This window comes from Coptis chinensis, chromosome 9 (assembly GCF_015680905.1).
Source record: "Coptis chinensis isolate HL-2020 chromosome 9, ASM1568090v1, whole genome shotgun sequence".
Classification (NCBI taxonomy): domain Eukaryota; kingdom Viridiplantae; phylum Streptophyta; class Magnoliopsida; order Ranunculales; family Ranunculaceae; genus Coptis; species Coptis chinensis.
In genome coordinates, this window is record NC_141464.1 from 65,179,047 (window position 1) to 65,204,202 (window position 25,156).

At 34.6% G+C, this 25,156-nt stretch overlaps 3 protein-coding genes and 2 long non-coding RNA genes across 6 annotated transcripts; 2 read left to right on the forward strand and 3 right to left on the reverse strand.

The window, feature by feature from the left end:
• The first annotated feature begins 1,689 nt into the window (after positions 1-1,689).
• LOC147477375 (small ribosomal subunit protein mS78 (rPPR3a)-like) lies at positions 1,690-3,782 on the forward strand. Its single transcript, XM_086584783.1, has 2 exons — positions 1,690-2,974; positions 3,534-3,782. Exon 1 carries the CDS (start codon positions 1,741-1,743, stop codon positions 2,941-2,943), a length of 1,203 nt encoding a protein of 400 aa, XP_086440909.1. The 5' UTR covers positions 1,690-1,740; the 3' UTR covers positions 2,944-2,974; positions 3,534-3,782.
• Positions 3,783-9,024: 5,242 nt separating this feature from the next.
• On the forward strand, positions 9,025-10,556 carry LOC147477376 (small ribosomal subunit protein mS79 (rPPR3b)-like). The gene is made up of 2 exons (XM_086584875.1): positions 9,025-9,482; positions 9,813-10,556. The coding sequence occupies exons 1-2, from the start codon at positions 9,155-9,157 to the stop codon at positions 10,310-10,312; spliced, it is 828 nt and encodes a 275-aa protein (XP_086441001.1). The 5' UTR covers positions 9,025-9,154; the 3' UTR covers positions 10,313-10,556.
• A 936-nt stretch (positions 10,557-11,492) lies between these two features.
• On the reverse strand, positions 11,493-13,755 carry LOC147477377 (uncharacterized). Its single transcript, XM_086583012.1, has 4 exons — positions 13,523-13,755; positions 12,878-13,046; positions 12,510-12,788; positions 11,493-12,345 (listed from the first exon to the last, which is right to left on the reverse strand). The coding sequence occupies exons 2-4, from the start codon at positions 13,025-13,027 to the stop codon at positions 11,728-11,730; spliced, it is 1,047 nt and encodes a 348-aa protein (XP_086439138.1). The 5' UTR covers positions 13,028-13,046; positions 13,523-13,755; the 3' UTR covers positions 11,493-11,727.
• Positions 13,756-19,190: 5,435 nt separating this feature from the next.
• Positions 19,191-20,286, reverse strand: LOC147477378 (uncharacterized). Of its 2 annotated transcripts, XR_015208320.1 has the most exons (3): positions 20,268-20,286; positions 19,581-19,674; positions 19,191-19,510 (listed from the first exon to the last, which is right to left on the reverse strand). It is a non-coding gene; the product is annotated as an uncharacterized LOC147477378 (long non-coding RNA). The 2 variants fall into 2 exon arrangements; XR_015208319.1 differs by having other exon boundaries at positions 19,191-19,674.
• Positions 20,287-20,306: 20 nt separating this feature from the next.
• On the reverse strand, positions 20,307-21,074 carry LOC147477379 (uncharacterized). Its single transcript, XR_015208321.1, has 3 exons — positions 20,999-21,074; positions 20,461-20,524; positions 20,307-20,369 (listed from the first exon to the last, which is right to left on the reverse strand). It is a non-coding gene; the product is annotated as an uncharacterized LOC147477379 (long non-coding RNA).
• Between the last annotated feature and the right edge of the window lie 4,082 nt (positions 21,075-25,156).

Below are 25,156 nucleotides of genomic sequence, written 5' to 3' on the forward strand. Positions count from 1 at the left end.
TTCATTTTGGACATAATAAAATTCTTCAATTGTGTCCATCAATATGAAAATGCTCACTACGGATTGTATGAAGTAAGGTGATCACAGAGGTGCAGCAGAACTGTAGAAGAGACAGGGACTTACTAAGTTAAAAAGATAGATTGTTTAAGTCTTAGAGACAGATTAATATACAGGTGGAGTTTGTTAAACAGGCCGTACTTTATTCCCTAATATCACAGGTTCTTGGCGTTGGGAGCCTTATTTTAAGCATGGGTTAGGGGAGTCCCAGTTTCAGTTTTTATTAACTGAAATATGAAATTGGAAATTAAGTTATAATCCTGCAAGTCACGAAAAAGCGTCGCCCATAACATTCAGAAACCAGTTAGTTGTATTTTCTTTTACATGTCACTAGTGTAATGTTCAAACTGTGATGTACTTCTGGAGTGGTGCATTGCTCTGACTCTATTAATTATATGGCCGGAAAAATAAAAAAGAAAAAACAGAAAAGAAAAGAAAAAATGTTTGAAATACTACAACCAAATTCTATGTTAAGAGATTCTAGCAAGAGATTATCGTAGTTCAATATGTCACTTGAAAACAAACAACATCTCAATGGCATCTATGGTGTTGATTGGAAACTTGGAATACAAACTCAAACAAATTATCACTGGCTAGATCTGTCTCCTGACGCCTAGTCCTTCGTTTGATTATGAAAAACAGGACCATTGTATCAGACAGTTAAGATTGTTAAAATTTTGCTTACCATTTGTTTTGGTTTGTTAGAAAATTAAATCTTGCATGCTTTCAGTTGCTCTTGTTGGCTTCAGGTAGTACAAGTGTGTGAGGCTGCTAGACCAAATATTCCCTTCCAATCATGTACAAATCATTTGTTTCGTACCTCCAAAATAAATCTCATGCGCTTTGTCTAGTAATCCCTATTTCATGTATATGTGAATCAAGAATGAATATCTTCTAAGTCCCTATTTCATCCTTAGGATCTTATCATCTAAGCATTCACACTCCAGTGTAGAACATAATTTAACTCAACGTAAATCAAAGAAACCGTACATCAAATGATTAGTTAAATGAACCTTTAAACAAAATTGAAATTCTGCTTTAAACTGAATGCAATTTCGACCGTGTCTGAATCGAAGGTCCAAAAGTTCTTATAATCTTATTAGTACAACTGATCGAAAAAAAAAATCTTATATATTAGAACAATTACTAATACCTTTATCCAACTAAGTTCTCCCAACGTTTTAAGATTATTGTACATAAAGAACAACCCTATGGTACTAACTATTAAGACTTATGTAATTTCAATCAATGTTAATTAGTGCATTTGATACTTAGTCTCCACAAACATATGAGCAATTTTTCCAAATCACATTGTTAAATTATTGTTTGTTCTCTCTACTCTATTTTAGATTGTACTTTCCGAAATCCCAACTAAACAAGTGTATTGTTTCTCTCCTATTTTTCATTATTTATTAATACCTCCCTGTACAATTATAAAAACCTCCATAAGCTACCTCCTTCCTAGTTTCCAAATCAATGGCTAAAAAACAGGTACCTCGTTAACTTCCGAGCGCTTTATGTAGTTGGGTTGCAACGAATGGGCTTCACCGTTTGGGTTGGACCTTAGAGTTCGGGTTAGGCCCAAAAACAACTTTAACCGGGTCCAGATCCACTTAACACTGAACTCTAAAACCCTAAACCCTAAAACAACATTTCCAGCTCTCCCCTCATTTCTCCCAAAAAATGGCTTCACTCTCTCGCATTCTCTCCCGCAAACTCTCAACTGCAACTGCAGTTGCTGCAACAACACCCACATCAACCCGAACACCAATGAAAACAATAGTCAACAATCTTTTCAAACAAAAAAAATACACTCAACTAGTCACAGACTTCAAAAAATCAGCTGAGTCCTCTCGTTTCCGTGCCAAACATCGTGTTTACGAAGACACCATTCGTCGTTTAGCATCCGCAAAACGGTTTAAACTGATTGAAGAAATACTAGAAGACCATAAAAAGTACAATGACATTACTAAAGAAGGTTTTGCTATTCGTCTCATTTCGTTATATGGAAAGGCGGGTATGCTTGAACATGCGGTAAAGACGTTTGATGAGTTGCCCGAGTTGAAATGCGATAGAACGGTAAAATCTTTTAATGCGATTTTAAGTGCTTGTGTTGAAAGTAAGAATTATGATAAGGTTGAGAGTATGTTTAGGGAAATGCCTAAGAAGGTAGGAGTTGGTGTTGATGAGTTTTCGTATACTATTGTTATTCAAGCTTTTTGTGGAATGGGGAATATGGATAAGGCAGTGTTGTTGTTGGATGAGATGGAGGGGAAAGGGTTGAAGCCTAATTTGGTTACGTATAATGTGCTTTTGCATAAGTTGTATGAAGAGGGTAGGTTTTCGGATGGTGAGAAGATTTGGGCTAGAATGGAAAAGAAGGAGATTGTTCCAGATATTAGAAGTTATAATTCGAAGTTAAGGGGATTGGTTAATGAGGGAAACACTTGGAAGGCGGTTAAATTAGTTGAAGATCTTAAGACTAAGGAGTTAAAACCTGATACTTATAGTTATAATGCTTTGATCAAAGGGTACTGCAAGGATGGGAAAATGGATGGAGCTAAAAGGGTGTATGAAGATTTGGTGAAAAGTGATCTAGGTTTGAACCGATGGACGTATGATGCTTATCTTCCATTTCTTTGTGAGAAGGAGGATTATGATTTGGCTCTGGAGCTGTGTAAGAAGAGTATGGATAACAATTGCAAAATCGATGGGAAGTTAGTGCAGGCTGTTGTCAATGGGCTGGTTAAGAACTCAAAACTGGAGGCCGCCAAGAGGCTTGTGTCACTTGCAAGGTTGAAGAGTTATGCTCATTCACAAGTGAAGATGCCGTCTGAGGATGCCGATCAGAAGAAGAAAAAAAGTGAAGATGCTGTTTCAGGATGAGTGGTAGCCCCTTCATCATTTTTCCAATCTTGTAAGTTAAATGCAATACCATCCGAAAATTATCTTTATTCTGGTTGATGATATGATTGGGTTAAGCATCCTCTTCTGCTGCCATTTTCATAGGACTTATGTGTATGGTACTTTAGTCCACTTTCCTCATCAGGAGTCAGGACTAAGACCTGCATTACATGATACTCACTAGTGTCTTGTCATAATGATGAATGTTTAACGGTGTATTGCGCGGCATCGAAATTATTCTAATGTTCATGCCAAGTTATAAAAAAGTTGTTATTATATATTTTGAGCATATTATTGCAAAGATCTTTTACCACAACTCTTAGGTTTAGCTCATTGTTTTATTTATTTGAACGTGGTGCCACTGTTGTCTACTTCTTAGAAACTACTTGGTTTTTGTCTAAAAAATAACATTTCAAATCTTATGTTTGATAATTCGTATCGTTATAGGTTGCCTACTGATATGCACTTTCAAAAAAAACGCGTCGTGGGGGCATATTATGGTCTTAGACTACAAACTCATACCTTTTATCACTAGAATTATCACGTAACATCAGGATTTTGTATTTATTCAGGTCAGTAGGTTATGCTCAAGAAGTTGCATCTGAAACACACTCATTACTTTGGAAAGTCTTAATTTGACAGCTGAGGCTGTTCCAAAAGTTGAGGCTGCTGTGGGTTTAGTTTTGGTTTGTCGTATATTTCTTTCTTGCATGCTTTCAGATATTCTTGTTGTCAGAAAGTACAATTGTGTGGGTGAGTAGTGGGCTGCTAGATCAACATATTTGTCATATTTCCTCGTTTTTATTATTTATTGTTGGTAAGTAGGGGGTGTACAACATCCATAATCCAAATAGTTTCCTAATGGTGCATATTTGAAGGTTTTAACCCCCTGCATTGGCTGGGAGACATGGAGGCCGCACAGTCAATAGGTCTATAAGAGATTTTGACGGTTTTGTATCGATCGACTATCCCGTAAGTGGTGCTATCTATACATGGTCCAGTAGTTGAGGCATGATAGACTTAATTGATTTTTTGATTCATCTGGTTGGGATGATAGACTTTTGGGAGCTATATAATTTAGTTTTGTTGTTCTTTAGTTCACTGAGTTATCAACTTATCATCTTGGATAGCCAAATACCTCATGGCGAGGAGTTACATCACTGTTTCGCCTTAAAACTAATATGGCTTCAAGAACCTGAAAACATGAAGAGTGGTGGGGAAGTGGTGGCGCATGATGACAGCCCTCAAAGCTAAAATCAATACCTGGAGCCAAGAGTATTTTTTGAGACTAGAAAAGGATTCAGAATCACCTGTTAACCTTGCTTGAAAGTCCTTGAAATACTTCGAATCAATGGAACCATTGCACCCTTACTTCTTTCTGTCCTTATTGTTTTTCAGCTTGTTTATGTGAGATAACTCAACTTCAAAAGCTTTAGTTGACGATTAAGTAAAACATCTATCAAACTCAACACCGTGTAGGTGGTGTGCAACTAAGAGAGTTGAAGTTAAACAAAAGATGTTCTGCGCCCTACGAACACCATAAAAGCTCTTACGAGCATTTTTCTCACTGCAAGAGAGCTTACACCGCTTCTTCACCTTTAAGGTAAGAATTATGCCTTATGCTATTGCAATAAAAAATTTAAAGCTTGCTTAAAATAAATGCATATAATTTATCGGCATATTTGCTTAGTTAGTGATGAACGTGTGATCAAGGTAGTGCGAACTGCAAAGAACGGTCATGGATCTTGCAGCTATTGCTGTTTGTTGTAGTGGTTGTCGGGAGATGTTTTATTGTGTAAACTTTGACTTGTAAGTTGTAACCCTTCAGTAACCCCATATCCCGTGGTAAGTAAAAGCCCAAGAAAAGAGCTTTGTAGAAGTACTTGAGTGTTAGTTGCACTCCATGGACCAACTGTTAGCAGGCTAAGTTACATAGATTATCTTGTTGATAAAGATTGTGCTAATTTAAGTTTTTTGGATCTGTAGATCTCTGATAATGTGGTTGTTAGGACTTAGCAGCTGGAATGGATAGAGGGAATCTATAAAAAAGAAATAAGGTCCCAATCCCCTGTAGAAATGTGTTGATGAGACAAGCGAACAACTATATATTTTGGATTAATCAGAAAGAAGTAGAATTTGACGATCATAGGTAGAGCCCAACTTAGGTATATCTAGGAATTTGTAGGTCCCCTAAATTTTGAACCAATTTGAAAACTGTACAACGGCCTATATTTTGATATGCTTTAGTGAACACACAGGCGTAGTCACCTGGAAAATAAGAAATATTGCTGTTTTCACGGGAGCTGTAGCTGCCTCATTCACTGTTTTGTTCTTGGTGATCAATGGTTAAATATGGACTGGAGTGCTGGTTTGATACGTGAAACATGGCACCAGAGTTTAGAAACCTGTTAATATATTAAGCAGGAGTCTTAAGGGAGGGCAGTTGAAAGCTGTGATGCATTGAGGATCTCCTTTGCAATAGGGTTCTTATGACCAAGGCCCAAAATATCGCCGATATATCCGATATATTGCCGATATATATCAGTAAATTGGTACACTGATATCGATATTTCCGATATATATCCACCGAATATTGAACTATTTTTTTATATATATATCGGAATTTCCGATATGAAACTTTATATCGCTGATATAATTGATATTTTTGATATAATTGATATATATCGGTTGACTTTTTGGCCATTTTAAAATATAAATCCGATATTTCCGATATATATCTGATATTTATGATATTATATTTTTGATATTTCTGATATTTTAAATAATTTGGACTGGTTACCAAAAAAATTGATATATCCGAAATATCTGATATATATCGGTTTTTGAGTACACCGATATATTCATCGATATTGATATTTTGGGCTTTGCTTATGACATCAATAAATTCTTATTTTGCAAGGAAAACAAAACAGTTGAGTGATCATATGGTACTAATATTTTTTCATAGTTTTGATGTTAATTAGATCTTCTTCTTTTCCGTATTCTTGTTAATTAGGTCATTTGATCTTTTATCCACAGATCATTTGAAAAATAGATCACAATAAATTGATTTTGTCTTCTGACTGACTGGTCTAACAAACTTTATGGAAAGCTTGCTAGCGACCGCAAATAGTCATTCCTATTGATACTCAACCAACACCTGGGTCTGTAAGCAGAATAGAATCATGGATTGTTCAGATATTATTGTTTCTGTACCCAGTCGCTACAGGCTCTTGAAGGGATGTGGCTTCCTTGAGTACCCAAGTCCGACCATGCTTGCAAACCAAATGGAAAATGCTCACCATAAGGTTCCCCTAGCAGTCAGAAAAGCACAGTACATCAATATAAGAAACATAACTACAATGCCCAAAAAACATAATTCCAAATTTCCAATAATTCCAAATGCAACTATTTCAATATTTTCATCCCTCTGGTAATCTAGTTGAAATCTTGGTTGATATACATAATACAACACACATTGGCTTCCAAATTCCAAAACAAAATAACAGACCATTTCTACTTTTGAATTCTACAGAATTGGCATTTCGAACGAAATTCCACTAAAGTTTCATACATTGCAATAGCTTCCGAAACATGAGGCCCAACTTTTCACTCCTTCAGTTTTGAGCTTGTTCCTCATTTCTCACTGAAAACTCTTAAACCCTAAACCCTAACATTTTCTAGCTCTCCCCTCAAAATGTCATCACTCTCTCGTCTTCTCTACCGACATTTCTCCACAGCATTACCCACAACAACAAACACAACAACCATTCCCTTCAAATCTTCCGTCAACAAACTCACTAACCTTGTCGAAACATTCAAAAAATCAGCTGAAAGCTACCGTTTTCGTTCCAAAACCCACATTTACAAATCCACAATCCTCCGTCTCGCTTCCGCTAACTGGTTTTCATCTATTGAAGAAATACTAGAAGACCAAAAGAAGTATCATGACATTAGAAAAGAAGGCTTTGCTATTCGTCTCATTTCGTTATACGGAAAGGTGGGGATGCTTGAACATGCTAAAAAGACGTTTGATGAATTGCCAGAGTTGAAATGCGAAAGAACGGTGAAATCTTTTAATGCACTTTTAACTGCTTGTATTGAAAGTAAGAATTATGATAAGGTTGAGAAGTTGTTTAGAGAGTTGCCTTTGAAGTTAAATGTTGTTCCGGATGAGTATTCATATACTATTGTTATTCAAGCTTTATGTGAAATGGGGAATTTAGGTAATGCGTTATCGTTGTTGGATGAAATGGAGGGGAAAGGGGTGAAGCCTAATTTATTTACTTTTAATGTACTTTTGCATGCGTTTTATGAAGATGGGCGGTTTTTGAATAGTGAAATGATTTGGGCTAGAATGGAGAAGAAGCAGATTGTGCCGGATATAAGAAGTTATAATGCTAAGTTAAGGGGGTTAGTCGTTGCGGGAAAGATTAAGGAGGCGGTTAAGTTAGTTGAAAGTCTTAAGACTAAGGAGACGAAACCTAATACTATTAGTTATAACGCTTTGATTAGAGGGTATTGTAATGATGGAAAGTTGGACGAAGCAAAGAGGGTATATGATGATTTGCTGAAAGATGAGCTAGTTCCGAATAGATGGACATATGAGATACTTCTTCCAGCTGTTTGTGAGAAAGGGGATTATGTTTATGCTCTCAAGCTGTGTGAGAAGAGTTTAGAGAACAGTTGCAGAATCGAGGCAGGGTTAGTTCAGACTGTTGTTGAAGGGTTGGTGAAGATGTCGAAAGTTGATGAGGCGAAGAATCTTGTGTCTCTTGCGAGGCATAAAGGTTATAATAAATCGAGAGTGAACTATGTGGACAAGTGAAATTAGCCCCTTCAACGTTTTTTCCAGTCTTGTAAGTTTATGAAGTCTCATCAGTAAAATATGTTTATATCTACTGGTGATATCATTTGTTTAGACTTCTACTTCAGCTGCCATTTTAGCAGGGCTTTTGCATGTGTTACTTTATGTCTCTTTGCTTGGGCAAAAAAGAATATATGTAGTCCAAAATGTGTTTTTGATCATTGATAGAAAATACGTAATAAGTAGGTTTTGTTGATTATTCATTGTATGGTGGTATGGGTTCCTTGTTTTTTCCCCCTGGTTGATGTTAGCCTATGTTTTATTATGGACGATGATATGACTTTTGGTTAGAAATCTTCTCCAGGTGCCATTTTGGTAGGAATTTTGCTAATGTTACTTCTATTACTCTTTGCTTTGGCATGAATTAGAATTAGTGATAATGTGCTTGTTATTATTGATAGGAAATGTGTGTGTGTGTCAGGGGAACAGGAACAGGAACAGGAACAACAAAAGATACTAGTTCATACTCCAGCTGAATCCCAGGAGGCCAGGAGCCCTCACCTCCTATCAGTTGCAACCCGCAGTGAGTCCTAACTGTCCATTAGACGACCAACTCTGTGGTATCTTCTTTGATTAGAGGTTGCTCACCAATGCCAAAAAGTGGCTTAATTTCCGTTTGGCAATTATCATTTTTATGGTGTAACACCTCTAGTTGCATGTGCTCCTGGTACCCCAAGAAGTCCATATTAGCAAATTTCTCCCTGTACCTTTAGCCCGATTAGCTGCCCTGTGATAGTGATACTGCAGGTAGATATCGAAGAAAAATGAGATTACTTCTATGTTGAAAACCAAAGTTCATTGCACCTAAATACTTCAGCTTTGGTTCATTGCACCTAGTACTTCAGCATTATCAAGCAAATCTTGGTGATTGATGCACAAGTATACTAGTTGTTGTGAACCTTTACAAGTATGTAACCTGAGGAGTTGCAGCAGGCTTAAAAGAAACTTGTTGTTTCAATAAAGAAGCAGAAGAGTTCCAGCCTACTTTCCACTTTGCTGTGGTATATCTATAATTTTCTTCTGAGAACCCACCAGTTCATTACAGTCCACTGATCTAATTTTCTTAGTTATTCTATCTTTCACCTGTATTCCGTATCACTGTATCAGTATGATGGGAATGGTCGAATGGATGTTTAAGTTTATTCTGTCTGTGGTTACATTTTGCTTTCAATTCTTGAATCTGAAGAAAGCAATAGGCTTTGCATAAGTTACTGAGACGTATCATGGTTGTTTATCCTTCATTTAACCAACCAACGGCCATCTAATATATACTTTTGTTTAGCGTTTGACTCAAAAAGACTCCATTTCCAGTTCTAAAAACATAAAATGTCTTCTTCCTTGTCGCGTTTACACCGCATTTTCGCCAGCCCATCTTCAAAACCTCTTGCAAACCCAACAGCACCAACTCGCAAAGATCTAATTGATAATCTTTTTAAAGAAAAAACCCTCGCCATACTTGTCGAAAACTTCAAAAAATTGTCAGCACGCCCTTGGTTTCGCAAGAACGATAAAATCTACGTAAAAGTTATACGTCGTCTTGCATTAGCAAAGGAATTACCAAAGATTGAAGAAGTGCTAGAACATCAGAAGAAATTTGATGATATTACAAATGAAGGTTTTGCAATGAGACTCATTTCTTTGTATGGGAAAGCGGGTATGTTTCGTCATGCTTTCAAATTATTTGATGACATGCCTGAGCTAAAATGTGCACGTAGTGTTAAGTCGTTTAACACTCTTCTTAATGCTACTATACAATCTAAGAATTTTGATAAAACTGAAAAGTTGTTTCGAGAACTTTCATCCAGGTTGTCCATGACCCCAGATCATTATTCGTATAATATAGTAATTAAAGCTTTTTGTGAAATGGGGTCTTTGGATTCTGCGGTTTTGATGCTTGATGAGATGGAGAAGAATGGGGTGAACCCTGATTTGGTTTCTTTTAATACAATCTTGAATGGTTTTTATAAAAGTGGTCATTTTTCAGATGGTGAGAGGATTTGGGCTAGAATGGAAGAGACTGGCATTGTTCCAAATATAATAAGTTTCAATGCGAAGTTGCAGGGTTTGGTTAATGGCAGCAAGATATCAGAGGCAGTTGAATTAGCTAAACAGTTACAAAGTAGAGAAGTGAAACCTGATCATGGTACATATAATATTTTGATAAAATGTTGTTGCGATGTTGGGAACTTGGATGAAGCTAAAAGGCTATATGATCAATTCTTGAAAAGTGATTTTGCTCCGAATTGGACTACTTATGAGGCACTAATTCCATGTGTTTGTGAGAAAGGGGATTTCAATCTTGCTCTGAAGCTTTCTCAAGAGTGTCTTGGCTCTAATTGCTATCTTAACGCGGACACAGTGCAGGTTGTGGTGGATGGGTTGGTGAAAGAGTCAAAGGTTGAGGAAGCGAAGAAGCTTGTAGAGCTTAAAAGCTCAACAAACTGTGGCCATTGGAATTTGGGAATGCGTCAAGAAGACGAGTAATCTGTTTTTCCTTTCATTTTTCGTCGGGCAAGTTGTCCATGCATCAGTAGAATGTGTACTTTATTTGTTCTATTTTTAAACACCTTCGAACCGTGATCTGAAGCGTTTGGTTTCCTTGCAAAGTTAGATCTGGTATCCACACGGTCTAACCAGAACATAGGGTGCGGCCTGAGTTCCACACTTTTTATGTAGAGAAACGAGTTAGAAAGGGTCGAGGAAATAAACCCAATTGTCATGGCAGCCAGTTAACCTTTTTTATTTTATTTAGGAATATGCGTGTCATTTAGTGTGTGCTTGTTCACCTTTTGTTGTCATTTCTGCAAATTATGTGGTTCCATCGCCGGCTGCTTTTGTATCAAGGAATCCTCTTAAAATCTACAAATTGATGTACATGCAGTTATTGGCATCTTTCAGAACTAGTTTCTCCTTCAGAGGTTTAAGAACTTGAAACCTCTTCTTCTGCATGCAGTTCACAAACTTGCAAACTAATCAACTACTTGGTTGGTATCATAAATTGTTTCTAGGTGTGCATCAAGGTTGGATGTGAAATTTTCAATTATCAGTGAACACCTCAACCTGAGCAACCCCCAAAAAAAAAATTAAAAAAAATAAAATAATAATAATAATATATATATATATATATATATATATATATATATATATATATATATATATATATATATATAAACGTCCAAATGGTTTTATCAAATCCTCTAGAAAATGCAATGATAGTTCCAAGTAAGTCAAATGCCAGTGCGCACTTGGAAATGTGCAGAGATCCTTACGAATATCCCAGAGCATTTTGTCGCCGATATTTACGAGTTATGACGACATTGACGATGATGGGAAATGGAACAATGTCCTTAGATATTAAAGAAAAGATCTGGGCTACTACGAGGATATCCCTATAGGGATGAGTGTTTCGAGACCGTTGGATCCGAGATCCAACGGTCCGAAAATCAAAAACAAAAAAGAAGAGAGAGAATATGGGTTTGTTTTTTATTTTCGACCGTTAGATCTCGGATCCAACGGTCTCGGCTGGCGTCCCTATAGGGATATCCTCGTGGTAGACGAACTCGAAAGAAAACCTCAACCTCAACTGTAACTGTCAGAGTATCTAGAAATTTAAGGTTACATCTACACATCAGAAACATCGAAAGGCCAATTGAAGCATTAGATCTGTATCATAAATCTGCAAGTATAATATAGATCTTCAAATAGTATTAATACAAATCTGCAAGTATAATATAAATCTTACACATGAAATTGGAAATTACTGTTTAATCAAAGCAATTTCCAAATTTATTATTCCCAAACAGGTTTTAGAATCAGTTGCCGGATGCAAATAAACATGCGATTCTACACAAACAAACATTTTGTCAAACACAACAAATTGTTACATCACAAAAAGCATATCAGTAACACACATCATCCCCAGAATGTCCACTGGCCTTCAGTAGAAGTGGATCCCACTGCATAAGCTCGTTGCAAGGTCCGCTTTTAACACCAACAGCCTGGAGTTGATTGGAGCTACTGACAGAAGTCTTTAATTTTTTCTCTGCATATACTGATTTCAAACGGATACGCTCGGCTCTGGATCCAATGATTTGTCCCACTATTGAAGCTGCAATAGTAATGGCCATTGCTGTCTTAGGCATCAACACGGACTTCCTAAGCATGGCAATGAAAGGGACAGCAGCATGCACTGCTACAAACCAGGAAGGTGAGAACTTTTTTGTGTGCTCTCTCCATATTCCCAAAGGAACGTTAGCTGCCATGCCCAAGGCACCGATCACCAGCATTTTCGTAGGCAAAGCCTGAGGGCGGAGAGTCTTGACAAGGACCGTCCTCGCCAGAGCTGCTCGAGCTGCTATGATGGCTGGGGGGCACTTAAATTTCATGCCAGGAGGAGGCTGGAGAGCCTTTGCCACCAGTGGCAGGACACCACTGACTGCCCTGTAAGACTTGGCAATTGGGCAGTTCCCAGATTGCAACCACTCATTCCCTAGTGCTTCATGGGAAGAATTTGCTCCCTATTAAATAAAAACAAACAAGTCTCAATAGCAAGCAAAAGCAATACCGGAACAATTATGAAGAGATGAAAAACAAACAAGTCACAGTAGCAAGCAAAAGCAATACCGAAACAATTATGAAGAGATAAACATTACACTTTGCAACTAACAGAATGACCACCTACCTTCGAAGAATTCTTCTTAGACGAATCAGCTTTCTTCCACTTATCATTGAACGAATCAAAGCTAAAGGGCCCTCCTGGTCCAAAGGCCGAGAGACTAATGGTGGCTGCCTTTGCAGCTAGAGGATTAAACTGAGGTTGAGCTGTCACCTGCTCTAAATCCTCAGAATGCACGAATGATTTTCCAGAGAGCGGGACCACTCCATCATGCCCATGAAAAAGCCTAAATGCCATATCAAAATTTGGACCATCTTCAAAAATTGGACCTTTTGCTCCTTGTACCTGTCAAAAGTGTAGCAAAATCAATAACATGCTACTAGAGTCCATCAAATTCCACCTAAATGAAACCATACCGAAGAAAAAGAGCTTACATGCATTGGGAAATTCACTGGTGAAGAGAAAGAGAAGTTGGTAGGCTCATTGATGTTCCTCAAAAATGGGCACCGTTGGATACCCTGATCGTCAAATGGGCATTCAGACGAAGGCATTTCCATATTAAATCCACTTAAGAAAGATTCCATCTCAATAAAACTGCTTTATCTGCAACAAACGAAGAAGGTTTCCTATTATTATATTTCAAATGAAAACAAATCCACAGTAGCTTCAATCAGCAAATCAACCAGCATTTCATAAAAACTCTAACAAAACCTGCAACGTAAATAGACACTTATTTCTACAACTCAAAATGTGCATTTAGCTTTTCGAATCGTTGTTAGCATCTAATCTGTCCACTAAATCACGATATGCGAAGTCAGGCACACATACTACGGATCACAAGTCAGAGATCATCAGCACAACGGCTACGACATCCATTATTAAACGGTAAACCGACAGTGTAATTCCACTAATCAGCTCTGGTTATCTAAACGGTGCCCATAGGCAAACTAAATTGTAATAAAAAGTGGGCTTAATCATATCCATGTGAAGCACAAATCTCAAACAAATGAATGAAAATAAAAGAGTTCTAGTAATACTAATAATTCAATAAAAAAAAAAAGATGGGTGGATAAAAATACCTCTCTATTATCTTGTTGTTCGATGGAATCGAAGACGGCAACAAAAAACAACTACTGCTAAGAAATAAGAAAAGATAAAAGAAGAGAAGAGAATATATTTTAGTAGGAGTAGACAATTTTTGCTTCTTATGGAGGAAATTTTGGCGTGTTCAACACACGCCTAAATTGACATTTTCCTCCTTCACCTTTTTTTCTATCGTTGAATTAGTTGGTTGAAATTGGCTATCGTGATTGGTTAATCGGCCGAGTGGTTGGGTACAAAAATGCCACATTCCAAGTCCACGCCAAAGAAACACGTGCTTCTTGCCTGCTCAATGGGTAGTAAATGGAATGTGAATTTTGAGGACCAGTGAAATAAAGCATGGCCATCTGTTATTTATTTGGAGTAAAATATGTTTATTACTGCTGCTGATATTGTCTTTGGTGTCTGTGCTACTTGGCTTGAAATGAGAAAAACTAAACATTTTCATGTTCACACGATTATATATTTACTTTTTGGATGCGAGTTCAATAAGCCTAATTCTTAGACTCCATATCTTAAGTGTCATCCAAATTATATTTTTCTTTTCAAAAATTAAAAATAGAACCAAATAAACAATTAATAACTTATCCAATTAAATAATAAAAAACTTAATTATATTTTCACAAACAAATCAAACAAAAAAAAAATCAAAACCCAAAGAAAAATTGGGCGCCCAAAAAATTAACATTTTTCATTCTCAATCCTCTCTCTTTCTTTTTATTCTCACAAAATTTCACTTTTTATTACTTTACTTTAGTTCTCTATCTATTGACTTAAACAAAGGTTCAGTGTATACTGTATATAAATGTAAAAAAATATAATGATTTGTTTCGCACTTGGGCGCCCAATTCAATTTTTTGTTTTTTCGCCCAACTCAATTCTTTTTGGTGTTAAGGTTTATTTTTTATTTACTTTCTTTCTTTATTTGTTTAATTTGTTTGTGGAAATATAGGTAAGTTTTTTTTATTTATTTGTTACTATTTTTTGTATTTACTATTTAATTAAGTAAGTTATTTATAATTAATTTGTTTCTATGTTTGCTTTTCAAATTTTGGAAAAAGATAATAGGATTTGTTGGCCACATAGAAAATAGAGTCCCAAGAGAGTTATAGATGGAGTCTGAGTAGAACTACTCGGATGCATCTACTATCTATATATTAAAGTAGAGACCTCTGAAACAGATTTTTTTTTCTCTCCTACGTGACACTCTAATATGAGATATAACATTTTCTCTTTCCTATATGGCACTCTAATGTGAAAGATAGTCTTTTTCTAATAATTTATAATCCCAATGATATGAAACATATTTAGAGAGTTTGAGTGTATTTATAATTTTATATTGGAGAGTTTGAATGTATTTCTAATTCTTATATATTTGATCAAATAAAAAAAATTACTTTCTTATTACGAATCAAACACTTTTAGTGTTCCAATTCTTATATATTTAATCAAATAAAAAAAAAATTGCTAAAAAATAGGTGATTTGTATAAGCTAATTCCATATTACAAATCATATTTTCAAGTGTAAGTAGTGTATTCATTGAGGATATGAAAACAATCAATCTGTTTTAGTAATTTGATAGATATTTTAGTGGTTTGTACACATTAGTACGTAAGCCGAGCGGTGATGAATTACCGCTAAATCACAATAAATCTAAGAAAACTATTATACAAGCTAGATCGAGTTTAAGATAATTCCATTTGAAAATTTCAGATTAATATCCTAAACCACAAAGTGAAGAGGCTATCTCAATTTGATCCCTTAGTTTCCAAATACTTATGCACCATAATCGCTGCTCATTAACGTATTTCGGTTTATTTTTAATAAAAATATATTTAGATTCGAAAATTTGCCGCTAAATCACCATAAATCTAATAAAACTATTATACAAGCTAGATCGAGTTTAAGATAATTCCATTTGAAAATTTCGGATTAATATCTTAAACCACAAAGTGAAGAGACTATCTCAATTTGATCACTTAGTTTCTAAGTACTTATGCACCATAATCGCTGCTCATTAACGTATTTCGGTTTATTTTCAATAAAAATATATTCTGATTCAAAAATTTATGAGAGACATTTTGTAAAGCCTTTTCAGCACACAAAATATTTAATAGATCTCGGGCATATGCCAGTCCAAAATCTAGTTTATATACGAAAGTAGAGACCTCTAAAAGAGGATTTTCTCTCTCCTATGTGGCACTCTAATATGAGAGTTAGTTTTTTCTCTCTTTTATGTGGCACTCTAATATGAAATATAGTCTTTTCTAATAGCCTATAATCCCACGTACATTGAACCTTTTTGGAGAGTTTGAGTGTATTTCTAATTCTTATATTTGGAGAGTTTTAGGGTGTGTTTGGAAGTTTTCCTTTGGAATTGGAATTGAAAATATAATTCCAAAACTTACAATTTTAAGTAGTTAAAATTCCTGAATATATGGAAATCTCAAGTTTCTACCCCCTATAGAAACTTACAATTCTTTGATTTTGGGGATTTGAGGTTTCTATTCCAGTGCATAAAAAGTTGCCAAACAGGTGACTCTTAATTTTCGGAAATATATTATGAATTCCACCCTAAAATCCTGGTTGCCAAACACACCCTTAGTGTATTTCCAATTCTTATATTTTGAGAGTTTGAGTGTATTTCCAATTCTTATATATGTAATCAAATAAAAAAAATTGCTAAAAAATAGGTGATTTGTAAAAGGTAATTTCCTATTACGAATCAAACACTTTTAGTGTTCCAATTCTTATATATTTGATCAAATAAAAAAAAAATTGCTAAAAAATATGTGATTTGTAGAAACTAATTCCCTATTACAAATCATACAATTGTAATGTCTATGAAAAAGTACCGACTTATTTCGAATATATCCTTAACACGGCCTCAAAACATAGTTAAAAACAATTATACAAAAAATAATATTACAAAATATATAATAGAAAATGAAAAAAAATAAATAACGGCAAAACAATAATGACAAATATTTAAAAATATATATAATACTGAATGAAACTAACGACAAAAAACAATTAATGGGGAACTGAAAAATGGATGCAAATGCATCGAACTAACCTCAAATAATATTTAACGGGAAATCGAAAACTGGATGCAAATGCAAGCATTAAACTAATCTTAAAAAGTAATTAATAGAAAATTGGAATATTGATACAACTGCATTAAACTAACCTCAAAGAATAATTAATGGAAAATCAAAACTTGGATGCAAATACATCAAACTAACATAAAAAAATAATTATCAGAAAATCAGAAACTGGATGCAAATGTATTGAACTAACTCCCAAATATTAAATTAATGGGGAATCGGGAACTGGATGCAACTGTATTGAACTAACCTCAAAGAAAAATTAATTATAAATTGGAAACATGATGCAAATGCGTGGAACTAATCTTAAAAAATAATTAACGGAAAATCGGAAACCATATGCAACTGCACTGAACTAATCTCAAAAAATAAACTGGATGCAAATGCATTGAACTAACCTCAAGAAATAATTAACGAGAAATCGGAAACTAGATGCAAATTTATTGAACTAACCTCAAACAATAATTAACGGGAAATCGGAAACTAGATGCAAATGCAACTTTATCAAATAATAAAAGAGAAATCGGAAACTGGATGCAAATGCATTAAACTAATCTCACATAATAATTAACGGGAAATCAGAAACTGGATGCAAATGCATTGAACTGACCTCAAAGAACAATTAACAGAAAATTGGAAATTGGATGCAAATATATTGAACTAATAGAAAAGAATAATTAACTAGAAATCAGAAAATAGATGCAACTGCATTGAACTGATTTCAAAAAATAAATAACGGGAATTGAAAATTTGATACAACTGCATTAAACTAACCTCAAAATATAAATAACGGAAAATCAGAAACTGGATATAAATACATTGAACTAACCTCAAAACATAGTTGGGTTATATGTTGTGGGAATGTTTCGATAAGTATAGTTTTGCATTTAAAATGATATTTATCTTATCTCTTTTCATATGATTGGGAACTCCTTACTATTCAAGTAGCTTCAATATATATGAACTTCACCTTATTAGGCAATCTCACAAAACTTCAATCAAACTTCTATTATTAAACAACAAAATGAAGTTGAAGGGTTTTATCAAAGGTGAGTTCTTTCTTCTTAATGGAGAGTGAGGTTTTCACGTTATAAGAAATTTGGTTGAGTGATAAATATAATATTAATATATAATAGTTCTGCATATTTACAAATATTTTTCAGAATAATTAATATAACAACACCCGTTCGTAGATCATCTTTGAAGATTCCACATAGTGAGTCATGTATAATTTAAAGAATAATTAATGGGAAATCGGGAACTGGATAATCTTCGATGATCCCACATAGTAAATCAAACATAATTTATTTTTTATGTCATGTTTGCAAGGACATTATAGATGGATCAATAGAAGTTGGTATTATGTTACACACCACATTGGATAATTAAAAGGAAATCGGAAACTGGATTCAAATACATAACTGAGCTTAAAGAGTAATTAATGGGAAATCGGAAACTTTATGCAAATATAATAAACTAAACTAAAAAAGTAATTAACTAGAAATCGGAAACTGGGTGCAATTGCATTAAACTAACGTCAGATAATAACTAACGGAAAATTAGAAATTGGATGCAAATCCTTGAAAAATATTTAACGGGAAATAAAAAACGCTATACAAATACATCAAACAAACCTCAGATAATAATTAATGGGAAACCGGAAACTGGATGCAAATGCATTGAACTAAACTCAAAAAATAATTAACAGAAAATCAAAAATCGAATGCAACTGCATTGAACTAACCTCATAGAATAATTGGTGGGAAATCGGAAACTAAATGCAAATGAATTGAAATAATCTCAAAGAATAATTAACGGGAAATCAGAAACCGAATATAATTGCATCGAACTAACCTCAAAGCATAAATAATCATAAACTAGATGCAAATGTATTGAACTAACCTCAAAGAATTGGATCCAAATGCAATGAACTAATCTCAAAGACTAATTAACGAAAAATTGGAAAATGGATGAAACTGCACTGAACTAACCTAAATGAATAATTAACGGGAAATTATAAATTTGATGTAACTGCATTGAACTAACCTCAAAAAATAATTAACGGAAAATCGGAAACTTGATGCAAATGCATTAAACTAACCTCAAAGCACTACAAGAAAAAAGGCTTAATATCACTGTTAAAAACAGTCACAAAAAGTCTTTTGTCACTGTTTTTTTTTTTCCAAAACCGTGACGGAGTGAGAGTCATTTATTTTTTTCCCAAAACCGTCACAAATGTTTGTTCTAGACTAGCCTCTCTTTATCATAAAAAACAGTAACAATTGCTCAAAAACCGTCATAACAAATCATATCATTTGTGACGGTTTTAAATAAATGGTTATACATTCATCTTTTTTAACGGTCATACAACCATAAAAAAACGGTAACAACTGTTCAAAAACCGTCACAAAAAAACATATCTTTTGTGACAGTTCTGGCAAAACCGTGATAAATGTTATAATTTTTTTCAAAAAAAAAAAAATCTGTATATATTTGAATACAGACATTTCACATTGAATTGGACCTGCCCAACAAATATATACCTGAAATATAATCCATTAAATTCAAATAGCATTCATAAATGCTAACTCCATTGAACATTCCAGTAACAAAAAATAGACATAAGATCTGGGTAATCAATACTTAATAATATACAAATGAATAGATTAAGAAAAATTGTGACCAAATCACATTCACGTCAAACACTCGTGATTAGTCTTCATCATAGTTCGAAAGACGTTCCTAGAGACATCGAACAAACTACGAGCTTTGACATCTATTCGCGCTAGAAGTCTTCTTGCTGCTATACGATATCTTTGGCTGATTTTTATGTGCTTTGTGGACCGACCACAAGGTGCCTGAAACAAAGTAAGTATGAATCGGAATTGCAACCCAAAAATTGCACAAAAATCAGTGTTGTTAGATAACCTTGTGGCAGCCACTAAGTGCCTGAAACATAGTTTATTATGTTGATGAATTGCAAACCAAAAACTGCTCCCAAATCAGTCCTTGCATTTGATTCCTGCTTGCAATCAAACACCAAATCACCAATAAGTATTTTGATCACAAAAGAAAACCTCGAAAGTAACAAGCCCATTAATGCCTACTCATTGATAAAAAAGACTAAATGTGAACAACTCAATAAATTTGAAGTGTATTTTCAAGAGGGAATCTTTAGTTGAACCCAATATAAAAACTTAAGACAGCATAGTTTGGATTATAGTATGCAAATTGGTCACATCAATGAAAGAGACTCCTTGAGTTCTTTAAAGTCAAACCAATAACTTTGCTTTTAAAACAAACAGTCAAACTATCCAATGAAAGAAAATCAAGCAGAATTATATGTTCCTTATTTGTTGAAAACAAAGACGTTTTTCTAATATTCATCACCAACCATGAAAGATTAAGAAGTGCTAGTAACTTTACAACAGAAAAATTGTGAAGTCGTTTTTCTAATGTTCATCTCAGGGAAATTAGGATCAAACTACCTTGTGACAAGGTCCTCTTGAAAAAAAGACCAAGCCATGACGAAGAAACAAAACACTAAGCACATACTAACAGTAAAAGCTCTATAATTATATAGGAGAAAGGAAAACAATAGTATCATAGTCATACCTAAACAAAATGAGTAAAATTGTCGGCCATGATCGCCACGGCGGTTGAGCTTTCCAAACATCCACGCAAACAATTGCTCACCAAGATAGATGACATGCAAAACTATTACCTCGCAAATGCAATAAGAAAGAACTAATTAAGCCGCTAGGCAGAAATATTCCACGAACACATGCCAATGCAAGTTAATACTTACATAAAGAGACGTTAAAGCTTTAAGTGCCATTTAGAAGAGATTGAACATTTCCTTATTTTTTTCCCTGCATAGGCGTGAAAATTTAAGAAACATGAAACAATGAAAACATCTAAATAACATACGAGATTCTTAGTGTTTTTATTGAAACATAATAACAAATGTAACAAAAACTGTAAAATGAAATCTTACCCACACTTGAATCATTTCTTATCTTAATTACATACTAAAGTTGTGAAGTTGATTGTGCAATCCCAAGTCTTTGAGGCATTATTATTTTTGAGCTCTAGATTCACAACTTAGAAACTACAACAAAGATAGACACACAACAAAAAAAACCACATTGTTCTTATTGACATGACATGAATCCACAATGAACAATGAACAATGAACATCTATGGATCACTCATTTGAATGACATGAATCCACAAAGTCAAAATCCATTAGCAGTAATAAAAAGGATATACACACAACAATAAAACCTTGGGGAAAAAAGAATAACTAACATAAACCTACACTAGCCAAACACAGAGAAACTTACAGTGTCTTAATTTTTGGCATTTTTTCTCCAATGTATCTAGGGATTGGGCCAAGAATTGAGCGACTTCATAAAACCCCACAAGAAAAGAGAAACTTACTCCTTTACGAAAGTGGCGATAGTAAGACTACACAAGAAGTATATCCACAACTAAACTTACAATTCTTCAAGTTTTGTCAGCTCTTGCAGATCAGGAAAATTCATACTCGATACATTAAGGTCAGATATCCACCTAAAACATAATGGTTTCATCAAATAACTCAGACCACCTTTCTGAATTACAATCCTGATATCAGTTAAAAAGATCACGAAAACAATCATATAGTGGCAAAAGGCCTTACAGTTCTTTTAGGTTTCTCAAGAGAGAAATGTTATAAGGAATAGGACCCTCCATATTTGTTCCTTGCATATCTTTGCATTGGTCCAGGGGCCCACATAATTGTTAGTAAATTTTGCAACATTTCTAAAAACAAAAATAAGAGATACAGCAGATATTGATAAAGTCAGTCGTTCAGTACTCACAACATTTTGAGTCATGTCCACTCTCCAATGAAACCGGGTATTCTCCCAGTGATACCAGAGCCACCTATCCTACTGCAATTAGTAACCGAATTTCATACATTCATCATTTCATCACTTAAAATGGACTGTAGCTTAATTTAGTAACATTAACCAACTTACAAGTCCTTTAAAATTTTCAGGTTGGCAAAAGTTTCTGGCAACCTTCCTGTGAAGTTGTTTCCAGAAAGACGGCTGCACAAGTAAAATAACAACAGTCTAGTTCCTCAATATGAATTAATTAATGACTCACAACAGAAGTAGTACTAGTGATGGTGTTGGTGGCATAGTCAATTTTAGTACATTTCCATTCCATTACTTTAAATTAATAATGAAACAACCACTCAACATGACCCTATTATGCAAGCCTAAAATCGAATGAAGGTTTCATTCAAGCCCATTACTGTGTGATATATCAGGGTGTTTCGAATGAAAGACAACTATATATAATCATAGTGGAAAACAAAATAAGAAAAAGTTGTCTTACACTACTTTCAGTCCATGCAACTTTCCAAGCTTTCTAGGAATGGTTCCTGTAAGATTATTGTCTTGCAAGAGCCTGCATATAATTTAAGTTGGGTTAGTAAAAATGACATTTAACAATTGATAGTTCAGGGTAACATCTTACAGTTCTTCCAGAGTAGAGATATTGCCGATTTCTATTGGAATGGTTCCACCGATAAGGTTTCCTACCAAAGACCTGATAATATAGATGCTTATTTCAATAATATAATACAGTTAAATAAATGTGCACAACTCTAAGAAAACTTACAAAGTGACGAGACGAAGTGAAGCCCAACTTTTTGGAATAGACCCAATCAAAAAGTTTCCAGTCAGGGTTCTGCACGAGGGAAAAAAACAAAGAAATCAAGACCCAACTTCTCTTTCAAGTGTTTCTAGCGTCTTTCGACAAAAATGATCACAATTCTCAAATGCTACAAGAGTGTGCACTACTTGTTGGGCCAAATACAGTGAGGCCCATGGAACTCGAATCTCTTATTGAGTATGGGCCTGGTATAGTTTAGCCCAATTGGCTTACCAAACCATGGGTCTTCACTCTTGAGTCTTGACCGATAGCACAAACCTAATATGGAAAGTTGACTCAAATGGGAAAAATGATCCTGGCTTACATTTCACTCAAAAAAGGGAGGTTGGCAAAGTCATCTGGTAATTCTCCCACTAAGTTCAAAGTCTGGAGCTTACTGAAATTGAAAACAACACTACTATTAAAATTATAAAACATTATATGTAGCAACTGTAAATGCTATATAACCATTTGATCACTGTGAAAATTAAGAAAATGGCTTACATGTTGGTGACATGGCAAATGGTGGAGGCGTTGAAATTACAACCACAGGTGACATCGCTCAAGGAAGACTCGTCTGTTATCAAGCCTGGTGTGGCCATAAAAAAAGTTTGAGCTATGCACGATAACGGGTTCACATTCCACTGCCTGATTCCCAATTTTGTGGATATTTGTCGAAGCGTTTGTATTGTGCAAAAGTAAGTTAATACCCAAATTACTAATTACGAAAAAAAAATTATAAACAATGCAATGTTTTAGTTAGTGGTTTACCGTTTACACATGTTTGAATGTATGATCTTACTCAATGGAAAAAAAAAAAAAAAAAAAAAAACTACAAGGAGAAAGAGAACGCAAGAATGCATTCCACATCATCGTTTTCGGTAAACCCTTGTTACATTAATACAGTCTTTATTAAATCGATTTTGACTAGACGACAACAACACTTTTATTTCGTAAAAAGATTCTTCAAAACGTGTACAAAAAATTTCAAATTTCATTGTATATCTGCTAAGTGCCTAGTATATTGCTTAAGATAACAATATATATTTGGTTTTGTTGATAACAGAGTAAATTGACGGTGCAATTCATAACATAAAAACATGAAAGCAATTTATAAATCCATTTCATGACACAAAACGGAAAAATGAAAAAGCAAAGACGTGACGCGTGAACATGCTTAAAAAATGTACAGTAATTCTTCAGTGATGAAATTACTAACTTTAAGTTCATAATAAGAAACAAAAACTTGAGTGTATAACTCATAAAATCAACCGGTAAATAATTCTATGTGCTTTTTGAGTAACATGACAGATTCATGTTCTTATTGTTGGAAATGCATATACAAGTTTTCAAGGAGCAAGTAAACGGAATTTCAAAGCTAGCAAGTCAAAATAGGTGCAAGCTAGAGCAAAGGCAAAACAGAGTTAGATGGAATATATAATTTTGCCAAACAACTGAAAGAAATGGCCGGGTGGAAACGTAATGAACTTCAAATTAATAGTTACACATAAAACTCACATTCATCATCTGGTATAACTTGAGCATCAGATTTGAATTCCCCAGTGAAAGTCAGAACAATGAACATCTACATGGAATGCTTCCTTGCGTTAACTAAAACCATGTTCACATTCATCCACTAAAAGCCAGCGTTAACTAATCAAATGTTTCCTTGCATGGGAATGGAATGACAGAAACTAGAAATAGGCATCTTCTTTTAAAAAAAATCACCAAAAGTAAGCAGCACTTATATTTCTTCAAAAAAAATCTCCAAAAAGTCAAACATTTAAACACAAATGCCTTAACAAAAATTCAAGGTAACGTGCAAGCCTATGAATCCTGCTCTCAACCAAAATCAACCTAAACTTACTGTCCTTATCTTTCCTGTTCCTCTCCAAATGCTTACGAATAGCAACCGCCTTCTTAATCAAATGGTACAGATCTTCAGGGATCTCAGGTGTAAGCCCTATAACCCCGCAATATAAAGCAACCAATTTTAATTATCAGCACTTATAACTCAGATACAAAAATAAGCCAATAAATAAATAGACACTAATGAAAGCAATACTGTGGGCCTTGAGAATATGCAAGATCTTTCTACCAGTGACACTTTTAACCTGAACGATACCGTGAGAATCACACCAATTTGAGATGGAGGTAAACCTTTCTTAGCAAATTTGCAGATGTTCTCCTCAACCTGAAAACATAATGGAAAGGAGAGTGAATCTCAGCATTGATGAAATGGTTAATAAATATTAAATTAGATTTGAGTGGTTGTTTGTTTTTGTTGCTTACATCTTGAGATGAGATTTTGAGCCAAGTTGGAGAACTTCACTTGTATGAAAAAGCCAACGACCCAATGATGGCGTAAACCCACTTCGTGAAATTCAATCTAGAACAACAGTTATATCGTACACAAAAAAAAAAGAAAAAAAAGAAATCAGTTCATGGGTATGACACGAAACTGAAATCAACATAACAACAACAAAAAATGAGGTATTTCCCTCAATTTCAAAACAAACTAATTCCATCAAAACCCAATGATTAGTTAGTTTTTTTCAAAAAAATACGAAAGTAAAAAATTAGATCTGAAATTTGGCAGCACCTGTATTGTAATTTAGTGTTTGATTGAAATTTGACTGTCGTTTTTCTACTAAATTGGTGTAATGCTTGTTGTAAAACTGTTGGTGCATCCAAATAGCGAGATAAAGGGTGTAGATAAAGGTTTGTGCAAGATAGTGAGGTGGGGATGAGCTCTAGCCTCTAGGGTTCTCTGTGGCAGAGATAAGAATTAACAGGGA